At 52.4% G+C, this 23,954-nt stretch overlaps 1 protein-coding gene across 1 annotated transcript; it reads left to right on the top strand.

Moving 5' to 3' along the window:
* Window positions 1-1,350: 1,350 nt before the first annotated feature.
* CD101 (CD101 molecule) lies at window positions 1,351-22,273 on the top strand. Its single transcript, XM_075742801.1, has 8 exons — window positions 1,351-1,858; window positions 2,778-3,194; window positions 6,332-6,715; window positions 7,479-7,862; window positions 8,761-9,165; window positions 13,618-14,022; window positions 14,890-15,285; window positions 17,773-22,273. The coding sequence occupies exons 1-8, from the start codon at window positions 1,351-1,353 to the stop codon at window positions 17,973-17,975; spliced, it is 3,102 nt and encodes a 1,033-aa protein (XP_075598916.1). The 3' UTR covers window positions 17,976-22,273.
* Window positions 22,274-23,954: the final 1,681 nt, after the last annotated feature.

Below are 23,954 nucleotides of genomic sequence, written 5' to 3' on the forward strand. Positions count from 1 at the left end.
GTGCCGGGCACTTGGCACGCGCAGTGCCTTGGGCATCACCCTTGCCCAGGTGGCATGGGGCTGGGGTGCCGGCTGTCACCTCTCAGAGACGTGTTACTTTGCACTCCCCTCCCCAGCTCTCCCCACCTTTTCTAAGCAGAGGAAACCACTGCCGCTGGGCAGCTTCCTCCCAGCCACTTTCAAAATAGCAGGGTGGCTGTCACCATTGCTCGTGAGAGCCTTCCACCACCCCTCTGGGAGAGGACCCAAGCAGAGCTGTTTCCCATGGGGCTGGCATGTTGCCTGGTGGCTGCCTTCCTCCTTCTACTAGGTGAGTGCCCTGCATCATGGTGGGGGCTTTCCTGGGGCAGGTGAAGGGAAAGTAAACACCCCCCCCCCCCGCCCCGCCCCAGTGCAGATGGGACCTTTGCTGGGTGGGTGGCTCAGCAGGGCACCTTGCTAGGGCTGCGAGGCCAGGACAGCCCCACTGTGGCCAGTGCTGCTCTGGCTCGGTGGCTATGGGAAGAGGTGCATCTGCATCTTCTCCTTTCAGCAGTGTGGTTTCACTCCAAAGCGATAGCCTGGACCCTGGCAGGATTTCAGTGAGGGCATGTGCATGCCCCTGTTGCCTGGCTGCTAGGGGTGTGGAAGGGGTAACCTCATACCTCCTTCCCCTGGGAGGGATTTTCTGAGGATTTCTTAGGCTGTGTCACCACCAGTTCTCTTCCTGGCCTAGTCTCCATGGTTGTTTTTTGACTCAGTACCCATATCCTGTGGGCATTTTGATCAACGTGTGTGCTGGGCACCAGAATAGAGCATGACCATTGGAAGCTCTGCAGGAGAGGAGGGCTCATGGGTGGCCATCACCTCCTCAGACCCTGTGCAGGCAGAAATGGAGGGAGCCCTTGATGCTTCCCTGTGCCCCTTGCCTTCAGAGGAGCTCTTGCTGGCCCCCTCTCCCACACCCTCCCTGATTTCTGTCCATGGAGCACCTCTGCAGCACCCAGCCTGCTGGTTCCCTCTGCTTTCCCATGTCCCTTGGCTTCTGCGTTGCATCTCCCTCTCTGGCAGTGGTCACCTCCGGTACATGTTCCCTTCCCCACCCCCCCCAGCTTGTGCAGGACTTGAGTGCTTGGTCCTCTTAATTTTAACACACTATAAGCTTCCTCCAGTGATCTCAGCCTGGTTGCTGCTCCCTCTGAACAGCTGGCTGAGGGATGCTCTCCAGCCATGAACAGGCTTGACAGACCTCTGACCATGGTGTGTGACCCAGTGTGCTAGGAGACAAGAAAGTTTAGAGCTTTGCTGTTACAGCACTAGTTCTTACAATTACAAGGGGTGCGAAGTCCTTTGGACTTCGGGCTTCAAAGAATGAGACTGCACAGCAATTCTCTTCAATATTACATTGCGGTCCTGTACGCATCCAGGCCATTTTGGGTGTGCAGCCCTCAGGTAGCATATACCCCTGCAAACACCACATATGCCAACTGTTTGCTGACAGGTTTGAGCGCTGGCCAGCGGGTGGTGACTGTTCAGAAGGGGCCCCTCTACCGTGTGAAGGGGTCCCACGTCACACTGTGGTGCAAGGTGAGCGGCTACCAGGGCCCAGCGGAGCAGAACTTCCAGTGGTCCATCTACCTGCCTTCGGCCCCTGAGCGGGAGGTGCAGATCGTCAGCACCATCGACCCCTCCTTCCCCTACGCCATCTACACCCAGCGCGTGCACAGCCGGGGGATCTACGTGGAGCGGGTGCAGGGGGACGCTGTCCTGCTGCACATCACTGAGCTGCAGGACCGGGATGCTGGAGTGTATGAGTGCCACACACCCAACACCGACGAGAGGTACTTTGGGAGTTACAGCGCCAAGACGAACCTCTCAGGTGAGTCCTGAAGGAACAACCCAGTCCCTGCCAGGCAGGGGTGCAGGCAGGCTTCTGCTGCTCCCCTCTTTATGCTGGGCAGAGGTGCTCATCTCCTGGTCCCTGACTGTGGGGCAGCGGAGGAAAGGGGAGATTAATGGGACTGGTGGGCACAAATTTTTCTTCTCTCCCCACTGTAGGCCTACTATCCCACCCCTCAGGTGGCCAAGTTTGGGATGCCCAAAGGTCTTTCAGCAGGGTGCTCTGGTGATTGCCTCCCAGCCAGGGCAAGGGAAGGGAGAGGAAGCCTCTGCTGTCCTATGGCCTGACATTAACTACAGTTCCTGAGGCAGCCACAGCATTTCACAGCCAAATGCTTAGGAGGGCAGGGGTTTTCAGGCTCTGTGCATTAGCTGTTGGTGTCCTCTCAGGTCAGGGTATGGGACTTGACCCAAGCGGGATACCCACAGAAAGAGGGAGGGAGCAGCTCCTGCAGAGTACTGGGACAGGGAACACAACGGGGTGGAGAGGCAAAGGGAAACACCCTACTGTGAGTGTACCAAGTCTACACAGTGGCATGGCATGTCCATCTCATATTCAACCCCTTCTTCCTTTATCCTGGTGAAGTGCCAGCCTGCACTTGCGATTGTGAGGAGCTGCTCGTTAATCTCTTTGGGGTTTGCCTAATACTGCCCGTAGTTTCTCTGAACAGGGTTCTGCAGAGAGATTCACTGTTTTCTTCCCTGCTGAGGTTTTGACCACACGTCGGCACAGGCTGATGGAAGCCTTGTCAATCAGCTGCAAAAGATATTTCTCCTGCACTGTCAGATCCCTCAAGGGCCTGGCTGCGGTTTTATAGTGACCAGTAGGTTGCCCATCAAGGCAAATAAATTATTTTTCCTGTGACCCGAAGCTCTCTGTGTTTCTCCCCCATGCTCAGTGATCGCAGACACCCTCTCGGCTTCCATGGTGCCCCAAGTCCTCACCCGTGCTGAAGGGGAGGCAATGGAGCTCACCTGTGAGGTGTCTAAGTCCACCACCCAGCACACGCATCTTTCTGTTGGCTGGTACTGTCTTCAGGGAGCAGGAGAGAGTCATGTCGAGGAGGTCCTCACCCTCTCCAAGGACTTTGTCTTGAGACCAGGGCCCTCTTATGCGCAGCGGTTTCTGGTGGGGGATGTGAGGCTGAACAAGGTTGGGAACACCATGTACAAGCTCTTCATCGGGGGAGTGCAGCCATCTGACCAGGGGCAGCTGTACTGCGAGGCAGCCGAGTGGATTGAGGATCCTGATGAGACGTGGAAGGACATTTCCCGCAAGCAAACGGGAAGGACATCGCTGGCGGTCATGAGCCAGGGTAAGGTAACTCGCATTGGCTCCAACTCTTTTGTGTGTTCAAGGCTCTATAGCAACAGCCTCCAGTGGCCTTTGCCTGCCTCCGCCGCAGCCCAGGGACCCATCAGTGGGTCTGGCTGCCTCTGCCAGGCACTGGGGGGAGCGGACTGGGCTCAGAGCCGTGGCAGACCCTGGTTCAGGAGCTGTTGGTGCTTCTTGCTTTGGAGGTTCACGTGGCCAAAATTTCTGATGCCGGCAGCAATTGGTCAACCTCACAGTCCCAGGCGAGGTGTTAGCAGAGAGAGCAGCATGTGCCCACGGCAGCCTGGCTCCTTGGCGGCATTAAGCTCCAGTGCGCAGAAAACTGCGTTGTTAGACTGCCTCGAGGGTCTCGTGGCCTCAAAAACTGAAGTATGTGACAGTCAGCTGCCCTCACAGCACCTCAGCCACGGGCACCGAGGGACACGGGGATGTGCTGCATGGCTCTAGTGTCTGCTGGAGGTGGCTTGTCTGTCTGTGCTGTCACCAGTCTGATGGTTTCTAGAGCAACTGGTGCTGCTGTTTATTAGACCATCCCTGTGTCTCCTCCTAGCCATTCATATGTGGCAGTAATGGGACTGTGGGTCAGACTGGGCTTTGAAGTGGGTGCACCAAGCTCCTGGCTTATGCTCTAGGAAAAGATAGTATTAGGTATTTAGAAAGAGGACACTTAGATCTGCTGCCACGTATGAGATGGATTAAAATAGGAAAGTTTGAAAAACAGCCCCATGCCGATGCTGCCCATCCTCCCCCAGTCCACTCTGTCTCTGCCAGGTACCCCCTGTTCCCTCTGCCCAGCAGCTTCCCATGGCTCCTGGCATCTGCAAGGTCTGCATCGCCTTGCCCAGGGCTGGTGGGAAAACCTCTCTCTCCCCACTGCCCTGGGATGGTTACAGCACTGTGTGTTTGCTGCCACTCCTCTGAGCACCCTACCTGCCACAAGCCCTTTGCTGGCCACGGTCCCTTGCCTTGCTCTTCCACCAGCTGCGTGTGGGCTCTGGTAGCTGTGCCCGAAAGGTGGCAAAATCTCTTTCCCACCAGTATGTTTTACCCCAAAGCAGCTGCATCTAGTTGATGGCCTTCAACATATGCAGTAAAACAAGAGCAAGTCTTTCACTGAAAACCTGCCTGGGGAGGTGGCGTAGCCTGTCACCATGCCTCAGGGCAGATGGAGGAGGCTGCAGAGCCGGGATGGTGGGTGAGGGGAATCAGTGTCTCACAGGAGGGTGGTGAGTCAGAGCAGGAAACCAAAGAAATGGGCGGGTAAGAACCAAGTATGCTGTGTGTGGCTTGGGATCAAGGTATCGGGGCAGGGAAGTGCAGTCTCCCACTGTCAGAGGCTAGTTCTCAAAACCCAGCTGAGTGGCAAAGCTTTATTCCCCTTACTATGCAGCAATGGCTTTCCATATCTGCTACTGCCTGGTGAGCAATGGCAGTCAGTGTGCTTTCCTGCATCTGGTTGTTTAAGAGGGTTCATCATGATTGGTAGTGTGTGGCTTTGGGTACTGGTGCCACAGAATTGTTTAGAAATAGAGAAACCTTGTCAGAATTTAGTATTTTCCATGTCATAGCCGTTAAGGGTGGGAGGCAGGTGATGGTGGTAAGAGGACAATGTGGTGGCTGCATTAGAGCTGCTGGTATTGCTGGGGGGGAAACAGCAGTGAGTGTACGAGCCCTTCATCACATCTGCAGGGCTGGGGTGTCCCTCCAGCACCCCGTGGGAGAGTCCAGGCTGCAGGGCTGAGAGTCCCATCACACCAGGAGCCGGCAATCACTCTGATAGTGGCCATCTGCTCCCTTGGTTTCTATAAACTCCCCACCAAATATTTGGGAATGCCAAACGTGTCTGCAGTGGCTGACGTTCCTGTTTGCAAACTGTTTATGAACCAATGTTTAAATTCACAGGGTAGTCTGCTTTCAATAAATTATTTGAGCCCTTCCAGTGACAGTCTGGGAACTGCTCTGTTTTACTTCCAAGCTACAGCTTGTAGCCTTGCCCTTGTTGTTAGACATGGGGGGCACCACAGTGACCCAAAGAGATGGAGTGGTGTGAGCCAGGCTGCCTGCCTGGGGAGTCAGGGCTCAGCCCTACCTGCTGTTTTTTGGCCGTACCACTGCTGTGTGGGGTCACGGCACCGGGTTTTGGGGCACCCTGTGTGTCTCTGCCTGCAGCCACTCTCCAGCCAGGCCAATGCCAGGAACCAGGGGGCATTAGTGGCAGAAGCTTTGAATGCCCCACGAAGAAGGTGAATTGTATCATAGGACCCAGAGACAGGGTCCTTACCACAGGTGTGGCTGACTGCCCAAGAGGGTCTGCCCAGGGGAAGATGACTTTGTGCTCCTCCTGTTGCTACCCTCTTTGCTCAGCACCTGCTGCTAGTTGGTATGGGGGGCAGGACAAGGACTAGGAGATGACCTCCATCTCCTCTTGCTTCCTTCCAACCTCCCCGTGTTAAGGCAAGTCTTGACATTTCTGCTTTCTGTAGAAACTAACCCAAAACCTCTCCAACTTGGAAAGCATCTCTTGCCCACATCCTACAGCAGGCAGTGAGGGCTGCGGCATGCACGACCAGCAGCGTCAGATTCAGACAAGCAACTTGAATGTCAGCCCTCCGTGCACCTTCTCCCACCACAGACAGCAGAGTTAAAAACACCCCTGAGTGATAAAGCCCCTTTGTGCCCATTTCTGGTTTATGGGATATTTGTTACATGAAGCAGAACAGCTCCAGGAGGCGAGATGGAGCAGCCCCCCACAAAAGCCAATGCCTGTGGGTAAGGGCAGCCCTCAGTTCGGATGCCTGAGCTGAGCAGGGGGTAGCTGTGTCCTGAGGCTGTCCTGGTGGGTGTTTTGTTCTGAGGGTGTTAGCTGCTGCAAAGCAGGGAGCTCAGCTCCTCAGGGATCTGGTACTTCCTTCGCCTGTGACTGCTGGTTAGTGCCTGGAGCTGGCAACTGTCTCCCCATGGGCAAAATTTTCCATCTTTACCATTTTTCTAAGGAAAGAAAATGTTTCAGTAGAGAATTCCCTCCCATTTCCCTCTGCATGGCCATCGGTGCTGCCAGGTAGGAGGGAAGCATGGGCAGGGCCACCCAGCACTCTCTTTTCTTTTGATTGTCTACAGGCAGAGACCTCTCCGTGGACATAGCTGCTGCTGAAAGCTCCCTTTCTGAAGGTGATACCTTGCAGCTAAATTGCATGGTGGGAGCCCAGAAGAGCAGCAGCAGGAACTTCCAAGTGCTTTGGCTCCTCAACAGAGTGGAAGTGGCCAGGGTCGACCCCCATGGGGTATTGATTTTGGAAGAAGAATATGAGGAGAGAGCCAAGCTGGGGCAGCTCCGAGCATTCAAGCAAAGCAACACGGTTTATGTCCTCACCATCTATGAGGTGGGGCTGAAGGACAATGGTATTTACCGCTGCTCTGTTTCGGAGGTGAAGGCTCCTGGAGATTTTCACAGCATCCAAACCAATCTGTCATCAGGCATCCAAGTCGATGTGAAGCCAATAGGTTAGTAAATCCTAATGGCTGATCTTCCGCGTAAATCCTGCTGTGATCCCTGACTGGGGAATGTTTCAAGTCTGGCCTCATCTTGGCAGGCACAACACACCTGCAGCTTGCAGCAAAAGTGCAAAGATTTTGGTAGATAATAGTGGGAAAAGTACTTGCTCCAGCAATTGTTAACATGATAGGTGCAGCAGCTGTCAACAAAGCGTAAACCTTTAGCTCAGTCTCTTTGCAATGAGTTCTGAGGCAAACAGGTAGACTTCTGGGGAGGTTAGGTCCTCCTGTGTCTTTGGTACAGAAAATTGTGAGCAACAGCTGTTGCTCCTCCTGAGGATCACAGGACGGCCCAGCAGAACAGGTGCTTCTGGATGGGGGCAATCACTGCCATTTCCATTGGGGCTCTCTTCCTGTTTTGGAGGGGTGACTTGTGGGAAACCACTCTAAGATGTGTAGGACACTCTTGGTTTCCTTGTCATACGTAGACTATGACTATTCTGATGTAGCAGGAGCTGTCTGTTGGGACTCTATTTCTTAAGTATTTCTTTATATATCCATGTTCCAGGAAATGCATTAAAGAAGGAAAAATACCTAGAATCACAAAGTCCTCTCAAAAGTTATAAGAAAAGGCTGGTTGAAAATTTCAGACAATTCCTTTCCTTTTCCAATGTCAAGATTTATCTAGTCTTGTCATTTAGTGCCACAGTATCTCTGGCTTTCCCAAGGAGCACAGCAACATCCTCTACCATGCAGTAACTGTTGTTTGCAGAGAGCCGCATGCACCTGTCTGTGTCCACCAGCACGCCGCAGGTCGTGGCGGGAGATGCCTTGACCCTCCTTTGTGAGGTGCAAGGAACGACCAGCCCCGTGTCTGTGCAGTGGTGGCACCTGCCACCACAGCACCTGGGTCCCCGGGTGCTGGTGGCCACCATGGAGCGGGATGGCACCCTCAGCCTGGGCAGCGTCTACCGGGATGGCGGGACTCGGGGGAGCCTCCGGCTGGAGAAAGCCAGCTCCGGCACTTTCACCCTGGTGATCCCCAACACGTTGGATGAGAGTGACGGCGGGCAGTATGGGTGCGAAGTGACGGAGTGGTCCCGAGGCCAGAGCTGGACAAAGGAGAGGGAGACAGCGGTGACAGTCAGCTCCATGGGTGAGTTGGGCCACCCCTATCTCTGGGCTTTTAAGCTGGACATGCTGGAGGCAAGGCTGGAGTAGTGGGTGGGTGCATGTGGGTAGGACAGAGGTCTGCTGCAGGGTGACCTGGATCATTTAGCCTGGACTGCTTCAGTTTCCCATTTCTAGCAGGGTGCTTGAGATGTTTTGGGAGAGATAAGTGGGACGCAACAGCTAAAATGCCCAGAGACCTGAAAGGCAGTGGCTTGCTCAGCAGATCCTTCTGACTGTCTCCTTAACTTGCAATACAAAGTATCTGTTCTAGCAGCATAATTACTTGCAGTGATTAAGCTCAACAAAGGCACTTGCTGAGTTGTATGATGGTCTTTGTCAGAGATACACCCCTGGTGCTGGCATCTGATTGCTTCTGCTCTCCTGTCTGCGCAGAGCCTCTAAGCTCCAATGCCCATGCTATCTCCTCTTTTGATTGCTGGAGAGGCAGTTTTTGGCTGTGATACAGTGTATTTCTCCTTCCTTATTGCTGGGCTGGGTGCTTGACAGCACCGATTGGGCCGCAGGAGTGGTTAGGCTTTTGTGCAGGGTGGAAAGCAGCAGCAAACAGGGCAGCAGCATCAGCAGAGGATCCCTGGCACTCTGCCATGGGGCAGAACTGGGGAGCCTGGACGAGGGGGTACTCAGGGTTGCATGGGGGGCTGGGAGCGGGAGGGTGGGGGGAGCTAGGTAGGAGAAGGCCAGGGACATGGGGCTGGAAGAGCACATCACAACTCGGGGGCAGAGGAGCAGCAGGGCTGCTGGCTGCCATAGGGCTGCGGTGGCTGGGCCAGTGGGGATGGTGCTGTGTGGGAAGGGTGGCAGCGACATGGCACAGGACAGGATTTCTGTCCTGATGCCAAGGGCTCTCTCCTCCCAAGCAGCTCTCGGTCTGCATGCCACGCTAAGAAGCCGAATTGTCACCGTCAGATACGGGCAGAGTTTGGAACTCGATTGCCAAGTGAGTGCTGGCTACACCCTTGAGAAGGTGCCGGTGTCTGTGGGGTGGCTCTTCCAGCCCAGCCCACCCACCGGTCACTACCACAAGCTGGTCCAGGTCCTTCCCAATGGCACCATGAACTGGGGGACAGCACAGCCACACTTCCAAGGGAAAGCCCAGCTGACGAAAGCTGCCACCTCCTTTCGGCTGCACATCCACAATGCTGTGGCTGCTAATGAGGGGACGTACCAGTGTGAGGTGGAGGTCTGGAGGAGGAACACCCTGCCGCAGGGGCAGCCAACTGCCACCACCAGGTCCAACGCTGTGGGGATAAAGGTGGTACTGCCAGGTAAGCAGCACCATGGGTGCTTTTTCAGTAGCGATCTCTCCTTCTGCAACTTTAAATCCATCAACCATAACCAGGGGCAACCAGGACCACTGATGGATGGGGTGTCCCCAGTTGGCTCACCTCCTGGGGCCACACAAGATGGTGCTGCATGTTCTTTCTCTTCCTCGGCAACCACAGCTCCTTACAACACTCTTGGGGGCAAATCTGGTGTTGGGGAGTAGCAATGTCCATTTGTTTGCAGATTATGCTAAGCATATAGGGATCAGCTTTGCCACTAGGATTTTAAGCCTTGTTTCTGGGAAGTAGTAGTCCCTCTAAGGAGCCTCATGGTTTGCTGGGGGTGCAAGGTGCCTCCCATGGTGTAGGCTTCTGGGGAGTGGTGGGGAGAGACTGGCCCACAAAGCTGGTGCTGGAAGAGGTCCACGTCCCCCCTGAGCTTCCCCTGGTGTATTCAAGGCATGCTGAGAAAGTACCAGGGCTCTCTGCCGGGCTGGGAGCCCACACTGAGCTGCAAGGTGCTCGGGGTGGAGGTATCTCCTCCCAGGCATGGCTGGGCTGCGTAGCCGGGGGCCCTGCCCGGGGTTCCCTTTTATGGCCACCTCTGCAGGCAGGGTCCGTGCTGCCACCACGCCTGCCAGCATCGCACAGGCAGCCTTGTCCTCTTATGGAAGAGAGATGTTGCGAATACACCGCAGCCCCCCGCCTGTCCCGCCGTGCGCCTGCTCCCTGCCGTCTCCAGCAGCAGCACGGTGTTGGCTCACTCTGCTTGTGGCTAGGGCTGCTGCAGGAAGGGGTTGTCTCAGCCAAAACCTCTGAGCCTGTAGAGGCAGGCATGAGAACATGTTGTTTTGGTTTTACTTGTGTCTGTTCTGCCAGCAAAGGAAAATTCTTGCTCTTTTTTCATGCATTAAGTGCTTCTTCCTCTAATCCTTGGATTTTTGGGATCACAACCCAGTGAACTGAAATTATGCATTTTCCATGTTTCTCAGCTGATGGGTTTGCTGTAGCATAAGCTGATACATTCCCTTTGCTGTTTGGGCTCACTTCCACGGTGCTCTCCCTCCTGCTCCGCTTCCTGCTCTTTCCTTTCCCCTGCGGAGCTGGGTGCTGGGGTGCTCTGTGTTACACCGGAGCGCTACAGTCAGCCCCGGGGTGGCATATCACTAGGGGTGACCACACACAGCGTCTGTGAGCAAACAGTAGTAGTGCAAATGGCATTAAGACGAGCAGGTGTATTTGTAGATCGTCTATACAGAGGAGATGATAGCAGCGGAGCAGCAAGATATTATGTCATTTGGTTCCAAACGTATTGCAGCCATTACTGGATACTGCGATGCTGTAAAGATGGTGGGAACTGGGAGGGGGCGATGCACAGTGGGAGGTGGCTGCTAGCTTTAGCATCATCGCTCTGAGAAAGGCAGCATGAACCAGTGAAGGATGTTTAGGAAGGTAGAGAAGTAAGTCTGGGAATGAAGCCGGCTCTAGCAGCAATGGGATGAGGCGAAGTTGCAGAAAATGAAGCCGCAAATCATGAAAATCACCAGCCTGTTTCTTCACATATAAAATCTCATGGTTGGAGCTGCTGCCTGCAGAGATACTGGAGTTCTTGACTTTTGCTTCAGCACTTTATTTACCACTCGGTGTCAGTCGGCACTTTAGGAGTTTAAATGCCGTTGTGGATCTGGGCTGTAGCTTCAGAGGGGAGGGACATGTGTGACAGGTCATAACAGGAGGGGAAGGAGGATGGGTCCTTTCCATCTCCAGCTTCCCAGGTAGTTCAGCGTCCAACCCTTGGCGGAATCCCATAATTAGTGCCCATGGCAGGCAGATGGAGACCCAGCCATAATGCACTTTGCTGCCCAACCCTGGCAGGGATGCTCCCGTCAGCCTCTCAGTGCAGCTGCCGGTGATGGCTTCCCCCAGCTCTGGAGCGAGCCGTGGGGGGCTTTGCACCAGCTGCCCCTCCACTCCTTCTGTGTGCTCTGCTGGTCCCGGGCCGGGCAGACAGCGCGGCATCAGCAGGCAGGGTAGCGAGAGGCTCGGCTTGGTTAATTAAATAGAAATTGAAAGGGAAAATAGCACCACATCTTTGTGCATCAAAGCAAAAGGCAGGCAGCTGTTCTGTCCTTTTTGGTAATTGATCTTTAGCGGTAGCGAGAGGAGACATAGAGCTGAAACGAAGGGGCTTTGCAGCAAGTGCTCTGCTTCCTCTTGAGGTGATCTTCTCCAAGAGCATAACAGCAATTTTTCTCATTAAAATCAAGTGCTCACAGCAGCAGTTCCCGTGGTTCCTCTCTGAGCTCTAGTAGCTTTTGCTTCTCTGGAGTATTTTCTGCCCTGGCAGGTGTCAGGCCGGGCCATACTTAAGCCCATACTTAAGCCCCCCCCCCCAGGCAGTTTGCTGTCTCCTGTGCTGGCAGCCTCTCTGGGTTTGGGGTAAGGTCCTGGGTTTTATCCACTTGTCCCTGACTGCAGCAGCGCTGCCGGGAGGAGCTCAGGTTGCCCAGGGCAATCTCCAGACAGCTTTTGAGTATCTCCAGTGTCCCTCTCTAAAGATTTGTGTTTCCTTAGAACTTGCTCTGGGCTGGGTATGCTTTTAAGTACTGAAATTGGAAGGCATCAACTTGAATCTGATTCCTGAGTGTCCTCAAGTCTGCTGGATCTCTGCATCTGTGGACCTGATGAATTTGCACAGCTTTCTAATTAGGGTGATTGCTTTCTGGTCTCTTCTCCTTCTTGCCGTTACCTGTTTCTTCAGAGCAGCAAATGTGCACTGTGAAATGCAGGACAGCACTTTGCTGATCCCTTGGGAGCAGCCACCTCCCACACCTCCCGGTGAACGTTGCTGCTGAAATCCTCACCACTGAGCTGAGGCACTAAGCAGATACTGGGACTTGTGCAAGTCTTGCTGTGGAGGAAACTGTCAACCTTTTGGAGAAAATGTGTCTGTGGCGTAGAGAGAGGAAGAGCAATAAAGTGCAAAGAGAAAAGAGCAGTGTAAGTGGACGTGAGCAGGGAGACTTTGTTGGCAAATTTGAGATTGAGGCAGAGGCAATGCGCAGGGATGCTGAGAGCCATTGGTTGGGATATTTTTGCATTGATCGGTCTCAAGAGAGACAGTGATGGCCTCTGAAGTGGATTGCTTGAGTTTTGAGAAGAAATGCTTGAAAGAAGGGGAAATGCATAGGCTTTCTCCTGCGGCGTCCCCATCAGCCCCTGCAGGAGAAGCCACAGATCCCTCCTGGTCCACATACCCTCCCTCTCCATACCCTGCTGCCATCGCATCCCTTGGGGAGGTGCCACAGAGGAGAGTGCCCTGCTGAGCCTGCGGCCAAGGGCAGGGGGCTGAGAGGCTCTGCGGGGGCATCTCAGCATGTCGTCTGCAGCCCGTCCTCGAAGCAACACCCAGGGGCTGAGCTTAAGGGAGGTTGGTTGCCCCCAGCCTCTGTGGCACAGGGCGTCCTTGCGTAGGAGCTGAGCAGTAGGAAAATGCTAAGAATGAAAACTCAGCTTACAGTCCCTTAAAACTCTGATGGTGTCTCGTGCTGAGTCATTTCCGTTTACCCACGGGTAGATACCTGTGTGTACTCCTTCACCTGACTGGCCCCATCTGACAGAGGTGGTGTCTCAGCATGGAGGGGAGGGCCAAGGGGAAATGCGGGCAGTTGGAGGCCCTTCAAAGAGACCACTCTGCAGCCTTTCCGCTGCTGAAGGAGAAGGAAAGGCGCCAGCAACAGGCAATGTGCAATGGGAAAGGGATCCTTCAAACCAGGAGCAGCACAGGCACATCGGGAGCAACCGTGTACCCTGTCGCGGTGGCAGAGCTGCAGGCAGCGCCGCAGCTTTCCTCTCCTGAACTGCTCAGCACTGAATTGAATATTTGCTGGGTATAATCACAGTGGATGTTCAGAACAGTGTTATGTGGTTTCCGATTAATAACCACAGCAAAGACCTGAGATGGAGACTGTTAGTGAAACCCCTGCATGGGTAGTCGCTCTGTAGTCTGAGATAAAAGATACTTGTTCACAGTCTCCAAAGCTGTGGGCTGGTTTTGTCACTTATGTGTGAGCCTGCTGATAGAGAAGCAGTGGTAGACAGTGGTAGACATGCTCATTTCAGACAGAGGCTTTGCCTCCAAGCTGTAACACGGAGGCTGCCTCCATCCCTCTGCTCCTGCCCCGTGGTCCCCCAGGTGACTCCTCTGCTACTCCCCTGCCCAGTAGCACCCTGTGATTCACTGTCACGGTTCAAATAAGGGTGTGTGGATTTGCTCTTTCCCTTCTTCCCCCACCCCCTCTGCGCCAGCATCTTCTAATGGGTCTTAGTCCTCTGACCACCTTCTTCCTCCCTCCTCTTTTGGCAGGTCTCTCGGGCCAGCCTTGTTCCTCTCCTTACCAGCATCCCTGTATTGGCAGCTGCAGCCCATATGATTATTTTATTTCTCTGTTTTAGAAAGCAAGCTTCAGGTAGCTACGAAAGAGAGCACTGTGGAGATTGCCGGTGGTGCTGACACAACCATCGAGTGCAGGATCATGTTTACCCAGAATAATTCTCAATTCGCTGTTACCTGGTACCTCATACGTTCTTCAGCAGATGCAACCCCTCTGCAAATTGTAAGGGCTGACTACAGCAGCGTGCTGGAATATGGGTCTGAGTTCAGCTTGCCTGCACAAAAGTCCCGATTCCTGAGCCAGAGGGTGTCCAGCAATGTTTTCTGGCTGCAGATACTCTCTGCAGACTCCAGTGATGAGGGCAGGTACTACTGTGTGGTAGAAGAATGGCTCTGGCTGGTGGATGGCTGGTACAAACTTGGAGAGGGAACATCGGGAAGGACCACGCTGGAGTTCAAGCTCCCAGGTGAGCATGCAGTTATCTCTTGTATAGGTGCTGCTAGAGAAGCTTGGATCAATTTATGACAGGGCCCCCGCCAGGCCTCTGCTAAGCTGGCAGGACTTGAGAAGCAGTGTCTCCTGTGTTGGAGCTTGGACTTAAGGATGCAGGAGGTGTCAGTGCCTCTCCAAGGGAAATAGGGAATTAGGAGGATTTACCACATCCTCCCAAACCAACTAAGCTGGTATTTTTGCCACTGGCAGATGATGTCTAATGCTTCATAACAAAGTGAATTGTGGCATTTTCTTTTTCTTTTCCCTCCAACACATGGTGCGCTTGGTTGGTCGTACAGTGCTGTGAATAGAGAAGCTGCCCTTTCCTGGTAGTCCTGAGCATCCTGAAGCAAGACATTGAGTTTTCCTTACCTTGCAGCACATTGCTGCCAAGACCAATGCTGAAGGCTCAACTGCTCCCACCTTGGGCACTGCACCGCTGGGGTGCACAGTGGGTCTTCCTGGCTCAGTTCTTCCCCCTCTCAGCCTCGCTTGGCTTATGGGTTGCAGCCCTAAATGAAATGCATCAGAGAACTCCAGCTTCCTAAATAGCTTTTTGCCCAAAGGATGCTTTATCACTTACTTGGAGGGGGTGGGAAGTATGACAGCAGAATGTTGTGAACAGGGGACAGAGTTGATAGGGATGGGGAAAAACACCCCAGGGAGAATGAGTCGCAGGAGCAAGGGGCCTGTGGGTGTCCTGCAGGCACTCTTGCAAGAGGCCATCCCAATCCCCCATGCTTCATTCCAGAAGATTTCTGTCAGCCTGCGAGCGCAGGCAGGAGCATTTCTATGGCAGTGCAACACCATAATGTGTCTTTCTGCTTGCATTGTAACCCAGAGCATGAACTGCAGCTGGAGAAAACCAACCACAGCATCTCAGTGAGGGAGGGCGAGGAGATGACGCTGCACTGCCTGCTGCAGGGTGCCCGCCTGCCCACCACCCGCCTCTCAGCCACCTGGTTTCGGGGGGAGGAGAGCAGCCACGTCAGGCCCCTGCTCACCCTCCACCATGACGGCACCATCAAGTACCCCCAGGACAGCCTGTCTGGGAGGCTGCACCTCCGCTGCCCCACCACCGGTGACTTCAGCTTGATGTTGCCCAGCGTGGAGGAAAGCGATGCTGGGGTGTATTTCTGTGAGGTGCAGGAGTGGCAGCAGCAGAGTGAGGGGAAGAGCTGGGCTCTGCGAGCCTTGGTGCGCTCGGGGTACACCCAGCTCACGACCATCCCGCCAGGTAATGCTTCTGGGTGTGAGGGGCTACTCACCCCGCACGGGTTTCCCCTTACCCGTGCTGGGGTGCGTGGGGGGCGGGTAACAGCAGCTCTCTGCTAGTGATGCCGGCTGCAATGGCAAGGATGCAGCAGGGCTGGGAGGACTTGCTAAGGGATCGCAGTGGGGGACAGTGAGATCGCCAGAGTTGTGTTGGGAGCCAGGGCAGAGAGGGGAGCCCTTCAAGGGACATGCACTATGGACCTGGCAGGGGAGGCAGTGAGGTCCCAGTCCCATTGATCTGCCAGGGCTGAAACCCAGGTGCTTGGCATTGTAAACAGCGGAGGTGGTGGTCAGATGAGATACCAGGAGCTCTGACGGTGAGATTACGTGGTCCCAAGGGTCCCATTCAGTGCTCTTGTGTCCACAGTGCTTTGCAGCTTGTGAGCTCTCTGGAAGACCATGGGCACAACCCCCTGCTCTCAGTTGTACCACTGGGGCCAGAGGGCTAACTGGGGGAAAAAATTCTTGCTGTGATTTTTCTGGCAAGTCAATTTCCAGTGAGTTCTCTTAAAAACAGACTCTGTCCTCTTGAGGTGAGTTGGGGTGCATGCCGTATGCAAAAATAGACTTGGATTCTGCATACAGAATTTCACATAAAAGCAAAGGTTTCAGTCAGGCACACAGAGTGTTTTAGGGAGGTAACTGGGAGGGAAAAGTACTCTCTTGTTGCCTCTTTGGGGAAATCGGAGGATTGGATGACCCATGTTGGAGGAAAAAATACAACTGTGAAAACAACCATGTTGCACCCAGCTGAGAGGAGCCTGCTGTTCTTCTCATGCCTTCAGCCCTGGAGTTGCCATGTCTGAAGCCAGCCTGAGTGCCCACATGTGGTTACGGCTTCTGCAGCAGTTACCAACGCTGACCCAGGTGGAAGAGCTCAGGGGACCCTGCGGAGCCCTCCCTTGTGCCCGTTACTGGCACAGGCATGCACCGAGCCTACTCACATGACTCTGCACCTACAGCAGAGCTAATCTGGATTTAATTGCACAGGCAGGGACTGACAGCACTTCACACCCCCGCTGTTATGTTCCTGCTGTTGTCCATCACGGCTCCCTCTAGCACTCAGATTTCTCCTTCATCAGCTCCCTCTGTCTCTTGTTACCCGTTACTGGTGGAGTAACCATTACTAAAATTGCACAGTAACTGCTGGAAAATTCTCCTCCAATTTTTGTGTAAGTGTTTTTGCCAAGTGGTTTTCATAAAATCCAAGAGATTGGCTGAGTGATTTTTCTCTCTTTTTTTTTTTTGTGTGTGCGTGCTTCTCCAGTGATGCAGGTATCTCAAAATGCCCCTCTGTCTCGCAGATGTCAATGTTTTGGAGTTTTCCAAGGGGAAATGACACAGCCATGTGCAAGTATACCCATAACCAGGAGTAACTTCAGCTCTAACCCATGATCCTGCCCTTCAGGATACCTCCCTAGTACTATAGAGGCATTCATGTAGTGGAGACTTCTCCCTATTTTCCTATTGGAGAGTAAATGCTGCTTTCATCTATACGGATGGGATGCAAAGCTTCACAGGTAGAAAAGTAAAAGGCAGTTTCACAGCTAGAAGTAGCCCCCAGGTTGGTTCATCCCTAGGGTCACCAGGCTGTGTAGGTCCCTCATGGAAAGGGCAACTTCAGATCAGCAGACTCGTATGCTCAGCATGGTTCTGCAGAGCAAACGTAAAACATCTGCATGTGGATCTTGGGTAAAGAGGAGAGTTGAGGAACAACACTTTGAGATGGATGTAAGGAGCCCAGGACAAAAATGGAGAGGCTGCAAATGAGAGCTTTTCAGCTAGCACAGGACTGATCAAACATGGTTTTTTGAAGTACCTGTATGGTCCACCAGCAGTACAGGCAGCCTCCACTTCATCTGGGGAGCTGTTCTGCAGGAGCTGCCAGGGACAGGGATGGGGGCAGCTCAGCGTGGCTGAAATAGGATTGCAGAGCGGCAGAACCAAGGAGGGGCAGGTGTCTAGCGGAGAGAGGGACCTCCTTAATCTGTTTTCCTTTGCTTTCCTCTTGTCCCTCCTTGTTCAGTGGTGCAGGCTCTGACAGACTTCTACCTCATCCTGCTATCACTTCTACCTCATCCTGCTATCACTGGTGTCAGACAGGGACCTGGGCGGGGGCGGGGGAGGGGGCTGAAGGGTGTGTGGCTTTTCCTTACTGGGCCCAGTCTGGACTGGATTAGCTGAAGAGCTGTGCTGTTGCTGGTGGGGTGTTTCAGCTGAACAAGCCAGGGCCCTATCTGACCTCCTAAAAGAAGAAATTGAGGCAAATTACCTGGTTTCTCTCCCTCTTCTCCTCAGGTAGCCTGTATGAATTCTTAACAATTGGTAGCTGTTGAAGATTGAGGGAAAAGTGATAAGATGATAACGTATAGAAACAGTAGGAGAGAGAAACTCAAACTAGCTTGGGGCCTCACTTTTTTCTTTTTTTTTTTTTTTTTTTCCCCTCTAGAGCCACCTGTTTTGTCTATGATCTGCTCATCCCCGCCACTGCTGAACTTCATCCTATACTTACCACTGGTTCTGATCCTTCTCCTGGCCCTTGGTGGTGTCTTCTGCTGGTACTTCAAATTCAGAAAAAGCAACAGGGGCAACATCACAGGAGAAGACCAACTGATGGAACTGCAAGGGACTGGAGGGGTCAAGAAAACTTAGCTGGTCTATAATGGCAGATGTAACATGAAGGAGCAGAGCTGGACAGCTGAGGAGGACTGAATACTTGCAGAGGGGCTTTTTATTGTTTTGTAGTAGCTCTTGCAATGAATCCTTGAAATTGTGTGTTTATTTCAGTGGAATGAAGTGGTTTTGAATTACTAAGCAAATAGGGTTTTCGTAACAGGTGTTCCTGTCTCTTAGGTTAGGTACCCACCTATTTCACACTTTGTTCATTGTGCTATATTTGAGGTCCTTGCAGTATGCATCTCCCACTGTGGATGGAAGTGGTGTTATTCCTCTACAGGTATAAAGGAAAAAACAGCTCTTTTTGCACTGTGACACAAAAGTATCAAATTGCTTCTCATTTCAGGTGACTTGACAAAATCTATGTGGTGCACAGGCTAAAAAACAGTGGCAGAGCTGGAAATGGAGTATTGGTGTCCCATTTAAGGCATTGCACTTGGCTTTGCCAGGGAAGCTCTCAGACACTGCTGCCCCCTTGTTTTGAGAGTGCCTGTGCCCAAAGAGCATCATCTTCGAAAGGAAATGGGTCTTCATCACAAAACCTGTCACAGGAACACAAGAACTGAGCAAGGCTGTCTGGGGCTGAAGAAAGTACATAGCAGGGGTACCAGAGCCATCCACAAAAAGACAAGTCCTGCTGACCATTGGGACCAAGGGACTCGCATGGAGTCTTGGATCCCAGAAGGAAGAAGTGGACACCACGTCATCTTGGAGATGAGTGTACGAAGACTTTCTGGCTCCTTTCTTTGCTGGGACTGCTGTAGAAGACAGCATCCAGCCCCTCATGCCTAGGCTGTCTATGGGTCAGGAAGCTGCACGGCTGGGACCTGATATTAGACATCTCCAGGTTGCACCATGCAATAAAAAAAGCCATGCGCGTTCTTACGGGGCAGCTCCTCTATGCTCTGGGCTCACGTTTTCAAGGCTGAGGAGCTCTGCTACCTGAAGGCTGCCTGATGCATTAGAGGAAAGGAGATTTCAATCCAGTCCCTATAAGTCAAGGGATACTGAACCCCTAATTGTACAAAGTCAGATGTGGTCCCACCAAGTTGTAAGGTCAGGTGTCAGGGTGACACTCAAAGCACTGTCCTCAGACAAAAGCAGCCGTATGGAAATCATGGCAGATGTTTATGAGCCTGCTTCCTTTGACCAGAGGAAGGGTTGAGGACACCACAGCACCTCTAGATGATCTCTTGAAGTCCTTTGCTTTCCTTACAGGACAGGCAGTTTTTCTAATTGTATCCCGAGGAACTGGGAGGTGCTTCAGTCCCTTTCTCCTTGAAAAAGCACTTTTTGCATAAGTTTGAAGGCTACTGCTCTTGTTTTCCTGTTCAGCCACCTCTGTCTCTGCTGGCTGGCTCCAGCTTGCTCAGCCTCGTGCAGTTTTTCCCTTTTGCTGCCCTGACCCCATCTGTCTGTCCTGCGGCGTGAGTGCTCAGAGCTGCACGTGGGGCTCTCTGCAGAGGTTCCCCCCCTGCCTTGTGGGTTATGTCCCGTTTACACATCCCAGTAGGATGTTTGATTTTCTGTGCACGTGTGACAGCGCAGCACTGTTTGCACTTGCCTCGCAATCGGCAGGCTCCTCTCCTGCAGATTTGCTGTCTAGCAAGTTATTTCTCCACTGTGTGTTCAGGCTGTTGACTTTTCCTATCTACTTGAAGCACCATTTGCATGGGTCTGTTGGACAGCTTTCCGCACCAGTTTGCGAAAGATCCTGCTGTCTGTTTGTCTTAATCCTGTCTCGATAATGCTTTAACTCATGGACCGGTTTCAGTCTGTTTTGACAGACAAACAGATGCTCCCAGGACATTAAACTCCTACAAGTTTCATGAAAAGTGGTAGCTGGATGAAGGAGAGGAGGCAGGCGAGTTGTCCCACCAAGGGAAGGCTGCAGCGTGAGCTGCCTGACACCCAGCCCTGAGCCAGCTGTACGCTGGCTGCCTGGCACCCAGTTTGTAATTAGGGGATACAGAAAGGAGATGTAGGTGTGTTAGGGCATTGGAAAGAAAAAAGAACCATTTTTGACCATAAACTATTAACAATTTAATTGTGCACATAGTTTATCTACCAATTTTGTGCTGTCCCTCTGTGTTTCTGTTTAGATTGTTTCCTTAGCTTGCCTATAACAGTACCTTGGGAGCATACTTCACAAGCCTTGGTAAAGCCAAGAATATATGTTGTCTACTGCTTACCTCATCCCACAAGACTTGCAGCTTTCTTGCAGGGATGATTAAATAGGTCTGACATGCTCTGTTCTTGTTTTAAAAAAAGTTTGGTGGTTGTTTTTTTTTTTTTACATTCTTCTGGGTGCTTGTAAGTACTTCGTCCCTGTGTCTCTCTGAGGATTGCAATTAAGATGTGGGTGTTCAGTTTCCCCTTCTTTTTAAAAATAATCTTGCCATCTTGTTGTCACTTGGTATCTCTCAGCTTTTCAAGATGTTATTGCAGCAAACCACTAACAGGTGGCTTGACACCCATTCTTTACGTGTCTTAGGATGAACCTCACCAAGATCAGCCTTCTGCTCAAAAATCTAAGTTATTTAGGTTGCGATTCATTACCAGAGTGCTGGGCTGGTGGCATGGGACCAGCATTTGTGTGTGTGGGTCAGCCTCCATAAGCCGTGCAAGCCCTGCAAGTGACCTGGCTGGGTTTGGTGCATCCCCCGAGCCCAGCCACCTCGGCTCTCCGTCGCAGGTGTGTGGAGACATCTTTGCTGCCATCTGATTTTCACGTAAAAAGCTGCAGACTCTCCTGCAACATGAGATTTTTCTGTCTGGTGGACTGGGGGAAGAAGGTGGGCAGAGGGAGGAATGTTTCTCTATCAACGGGGCACTTCTGTTTCATTTTGGTTCAGTTAACCAGAGGCTTGTGTAAGTAGCGGCTTTCTACTCACACAAGTTTAGAGGTTTTAATTTAAGTTTCTAAAGTGTGCCCAGGGCCTTGATGAAAGGATCTGCAAGAAGAATGTGTGTTTTTGCAGTGCTGGGGTGTTTTCCTCCCCCGCCCCCCCCCCCCCCCCCCCCGGCTTTGCTGGATCACTGCCAAACCTTTTAGCTATATTTTTTAAGATGTATTTTTTTCCACGAGTGAACTTTGAAAGAGTTGTAACTTATCACAGCAAAAACTCCAAAACAGTCCTATTTTTAAAGAGAACATTTCACTCAGCTGAGGTAAATGCATGAGAGGGAGAGAGATGCGTGTGCGTGGTGGGTCAGGGGATGGTGTTGATTTTGCTGCTGGGGCTCCCCAAGTCCAGCCTCTGATATAAATTAGAACAGCTGATAAAATATATATTTAGCTGTTATAGCCTCATGGGGGAAAACTGTGCAACAGTGCAGACCCTGCAGCACAGCAGTGCTCCTGTCACACCCTGTCCCCCAGATGTGCCCTTGCCCAGGGAATGTCCTGTGTGAGGGCAGCGTGTGGTGGGAAGGTCCAGGGTCCTTTCACAGGTTTTAAAGCAGTTTGAAGGTGCTACAGGGCAATAAAGAGCTGGGTCCAAGAGGGATTAATCCACTGTGAAGCGGTTGCATGGGGCTGCAGAAACACAAAAGCTGTGTTGTGCTCTTGCGTTTCTGTAGGAAGGTATGGAAACTGTAAGGCAAGGGGAGAGCAGCACTGCCTCTGAGGCAAGCGAGCAATACTCTGCAGTGTGGCAAGACCCTCACTTGTTCAAAAACTGGATGACATGAGGGCCGGACAGGTGGGAATATAACTCCTGCGTTGCCTTCTGGAATGCTTTTATGTCACCTGCCTTTGGGCAGGGGCAAGGCCAGCGCTCAGTGACCTGCCAGGGCGGCTCACCCAACGTGCAGCGGGACTAAAGGATTGCACCGGTGCCTCTCTCACCTGAAGATGGGTGCGCCGAGGACCTTTCACTGCAAGGCTCCTCTGTCCTGTGAGGAGGCAGGGTGGGTGATGAATTGGTTGCTGTGCAGGAGTGGTGGGAAGCAGCTTGAAAGCAAGGAGATATTTTGCATCCTCTGGCAGCCCATGGCTCAGGGTTTCTGTGCCTGCCCTGCTCCCTAGGAGCAGAGGTCAGAGCAGCAGTGTGCTGTCCTGCGCTGCCAGGGCAAGGTTGTTGAGGAAGGTTGTCAAACTTTCAAGAAATGCTTCTAAACAAATGACTTGGAGTTCTCCTGGGAGGTCCCTTCTCAAGCAGCATCGCTTCATTCCTTCCTATTAACTCTGAGTTGGTTTTGAAATTTCACATTCAGTTTTCTTCCTGTGATAAAATATTTAAAATCTGGAAATAAAAGATGCAGTTTTGATACGTGCTGTGGTCTCACTTGATGCCGTTTTGCATTCCAGCTGGTTCCTGCAGCTCCTGTTTGTTTTGCGTGACCTTCGGCCTTGGTCTTTGGCACCTAAACCAAAGCAGAACCACTCCTAGAACTCTAAACCTTCCTTAACCACTAAGAAGATGCTGCATCGTATCTGCCTACTGCTGTTTTTTGGGTCCTTCTCCAATCCTCTGCCTCCTCCCTCTTTTCTTCCAGCAAATATGGGATTACAGTCCTGTTGCACACAGCAGGAGAAGGCAGCCCTTGCCCTAGAGTGATGCTTTCCAAGGCAGAAGCAGTACTTCAAGGTGGGAAGGATGCGCGAGAGGTAATGTGGTACCTCACTCCTTTGCTACCACAGCAAGCAGGGAGGGACCAGCTCAGTGTCATTTCAAGCCAGCTGCAGTCACCAGGTTGTGGTGGTGTGGGACTGACAAGACTAATGGTCCCCTACCTGCTTGGGCACTTAAAAAAATATAAAAATACTTTCATGGACATTGTTTAAACCAAACACAAGTGTGTTTCCCTAGCGCCTCCTATTTAGAAATGCAAACTGGAAAGCAAGGTCCAGACACTACTTGCTTCTGCATTTCATACAAGAAACGGGATACCACAAGCAACGATTGCAAGCGTGTGCTCATGGGCTTTCTAGCTTTCATTCATCACATTTTTTTCCCTGTATGTTTCTAAGGAGAGTTATATGTTTATAAATGATGCTGGCAAGGAGCTAAGCTCTCCTCTACAGCCAGTGCCAGTGAGCTCTCCAGGGGTGTACGGGTGCAAACTCACCACTGCCATCAGCAGCTTATTTAATGAGAATAATCTGAGCAGGGAGTATTTTATCTTTTAATTGACACTGTGCTTATTCCCCCTGCAGGCACCAGGAGCAGTTTCTGTGCCTGGGCTGCTGGGCAAAGTGAGGGGAGAAGAAGGGAGCCTCACCGGAGGCTACCCTTGCGATGGGTGCTGTCCCAGAGCCCTCCTTGGGGACCACCACGAAAGCAAAGCATGGGGCAGGGGGGCTGCGAGGCAGGGAGTGACCTGTTCTCTGGCACTGTGTGCGCTGTACCTGCTCCTTGTAGGGGTGGGAGGAGAGAATTTGTTTCTGGGACTGTTGACTCAAAGTGTGAAAATTCACCGGCATGGGGGGTGGAGAGTACTGGTCTTATCATCATTTTAAGCATGAGGGAATTAATGGATGAATGCTGGGAGCAGTATGGGAAACTACGAGGGGCTGTGACTCCTCGCAGCCCCCTCGTGGGATGCTAATAGGAAGGAGAGGCCCACTGTCCCATTTGAAAGAGAAGGGCCATGACCAATTGGTGTTAAATGTGGCAGTAATGCCTCACGCGGTGGCTGCGGGATAAAAGGCAGAGGCAGCCTGAACTGTAAAGACGTTTCATTTCCCTGGTAATGAGGGATACACACTGTGGCAGTGAAACTGGGGGGAGAGAGACCGTGAGATGCTAATTTCTGTTCCTGCTGCCGCTGCTGCTTTGATCTGAAGCAAATGCCCGTTTTAAATTGCAAACGGATGCAAGTCAGATATCATCCAGCCAGTGGCTTACAGGCTTAATGAAGTGGGACGTACGCTTCTGCCTGATAATGTTAGGAGAGGCAGGCAATTCAGAGAGGAATTACTGAAGGTCTAAAGAGATGGGGAGGAAGGAT

This window comes from Balearica regulorum, chromosome 1 (assembly GCF_011004875.1).
Source record: "Balearica regulorum gibbericeps isolate bBalReg1 chromosome 1, bBalReg1.pri, whole genome shotgun sequence".
In the NCBI taxonomy this organism is placed as follows: Eukaryota; Metazoa; Chordata; class Aves; order Gruiformes; family Gruidae; genus Balearica; species Balearica regulorum.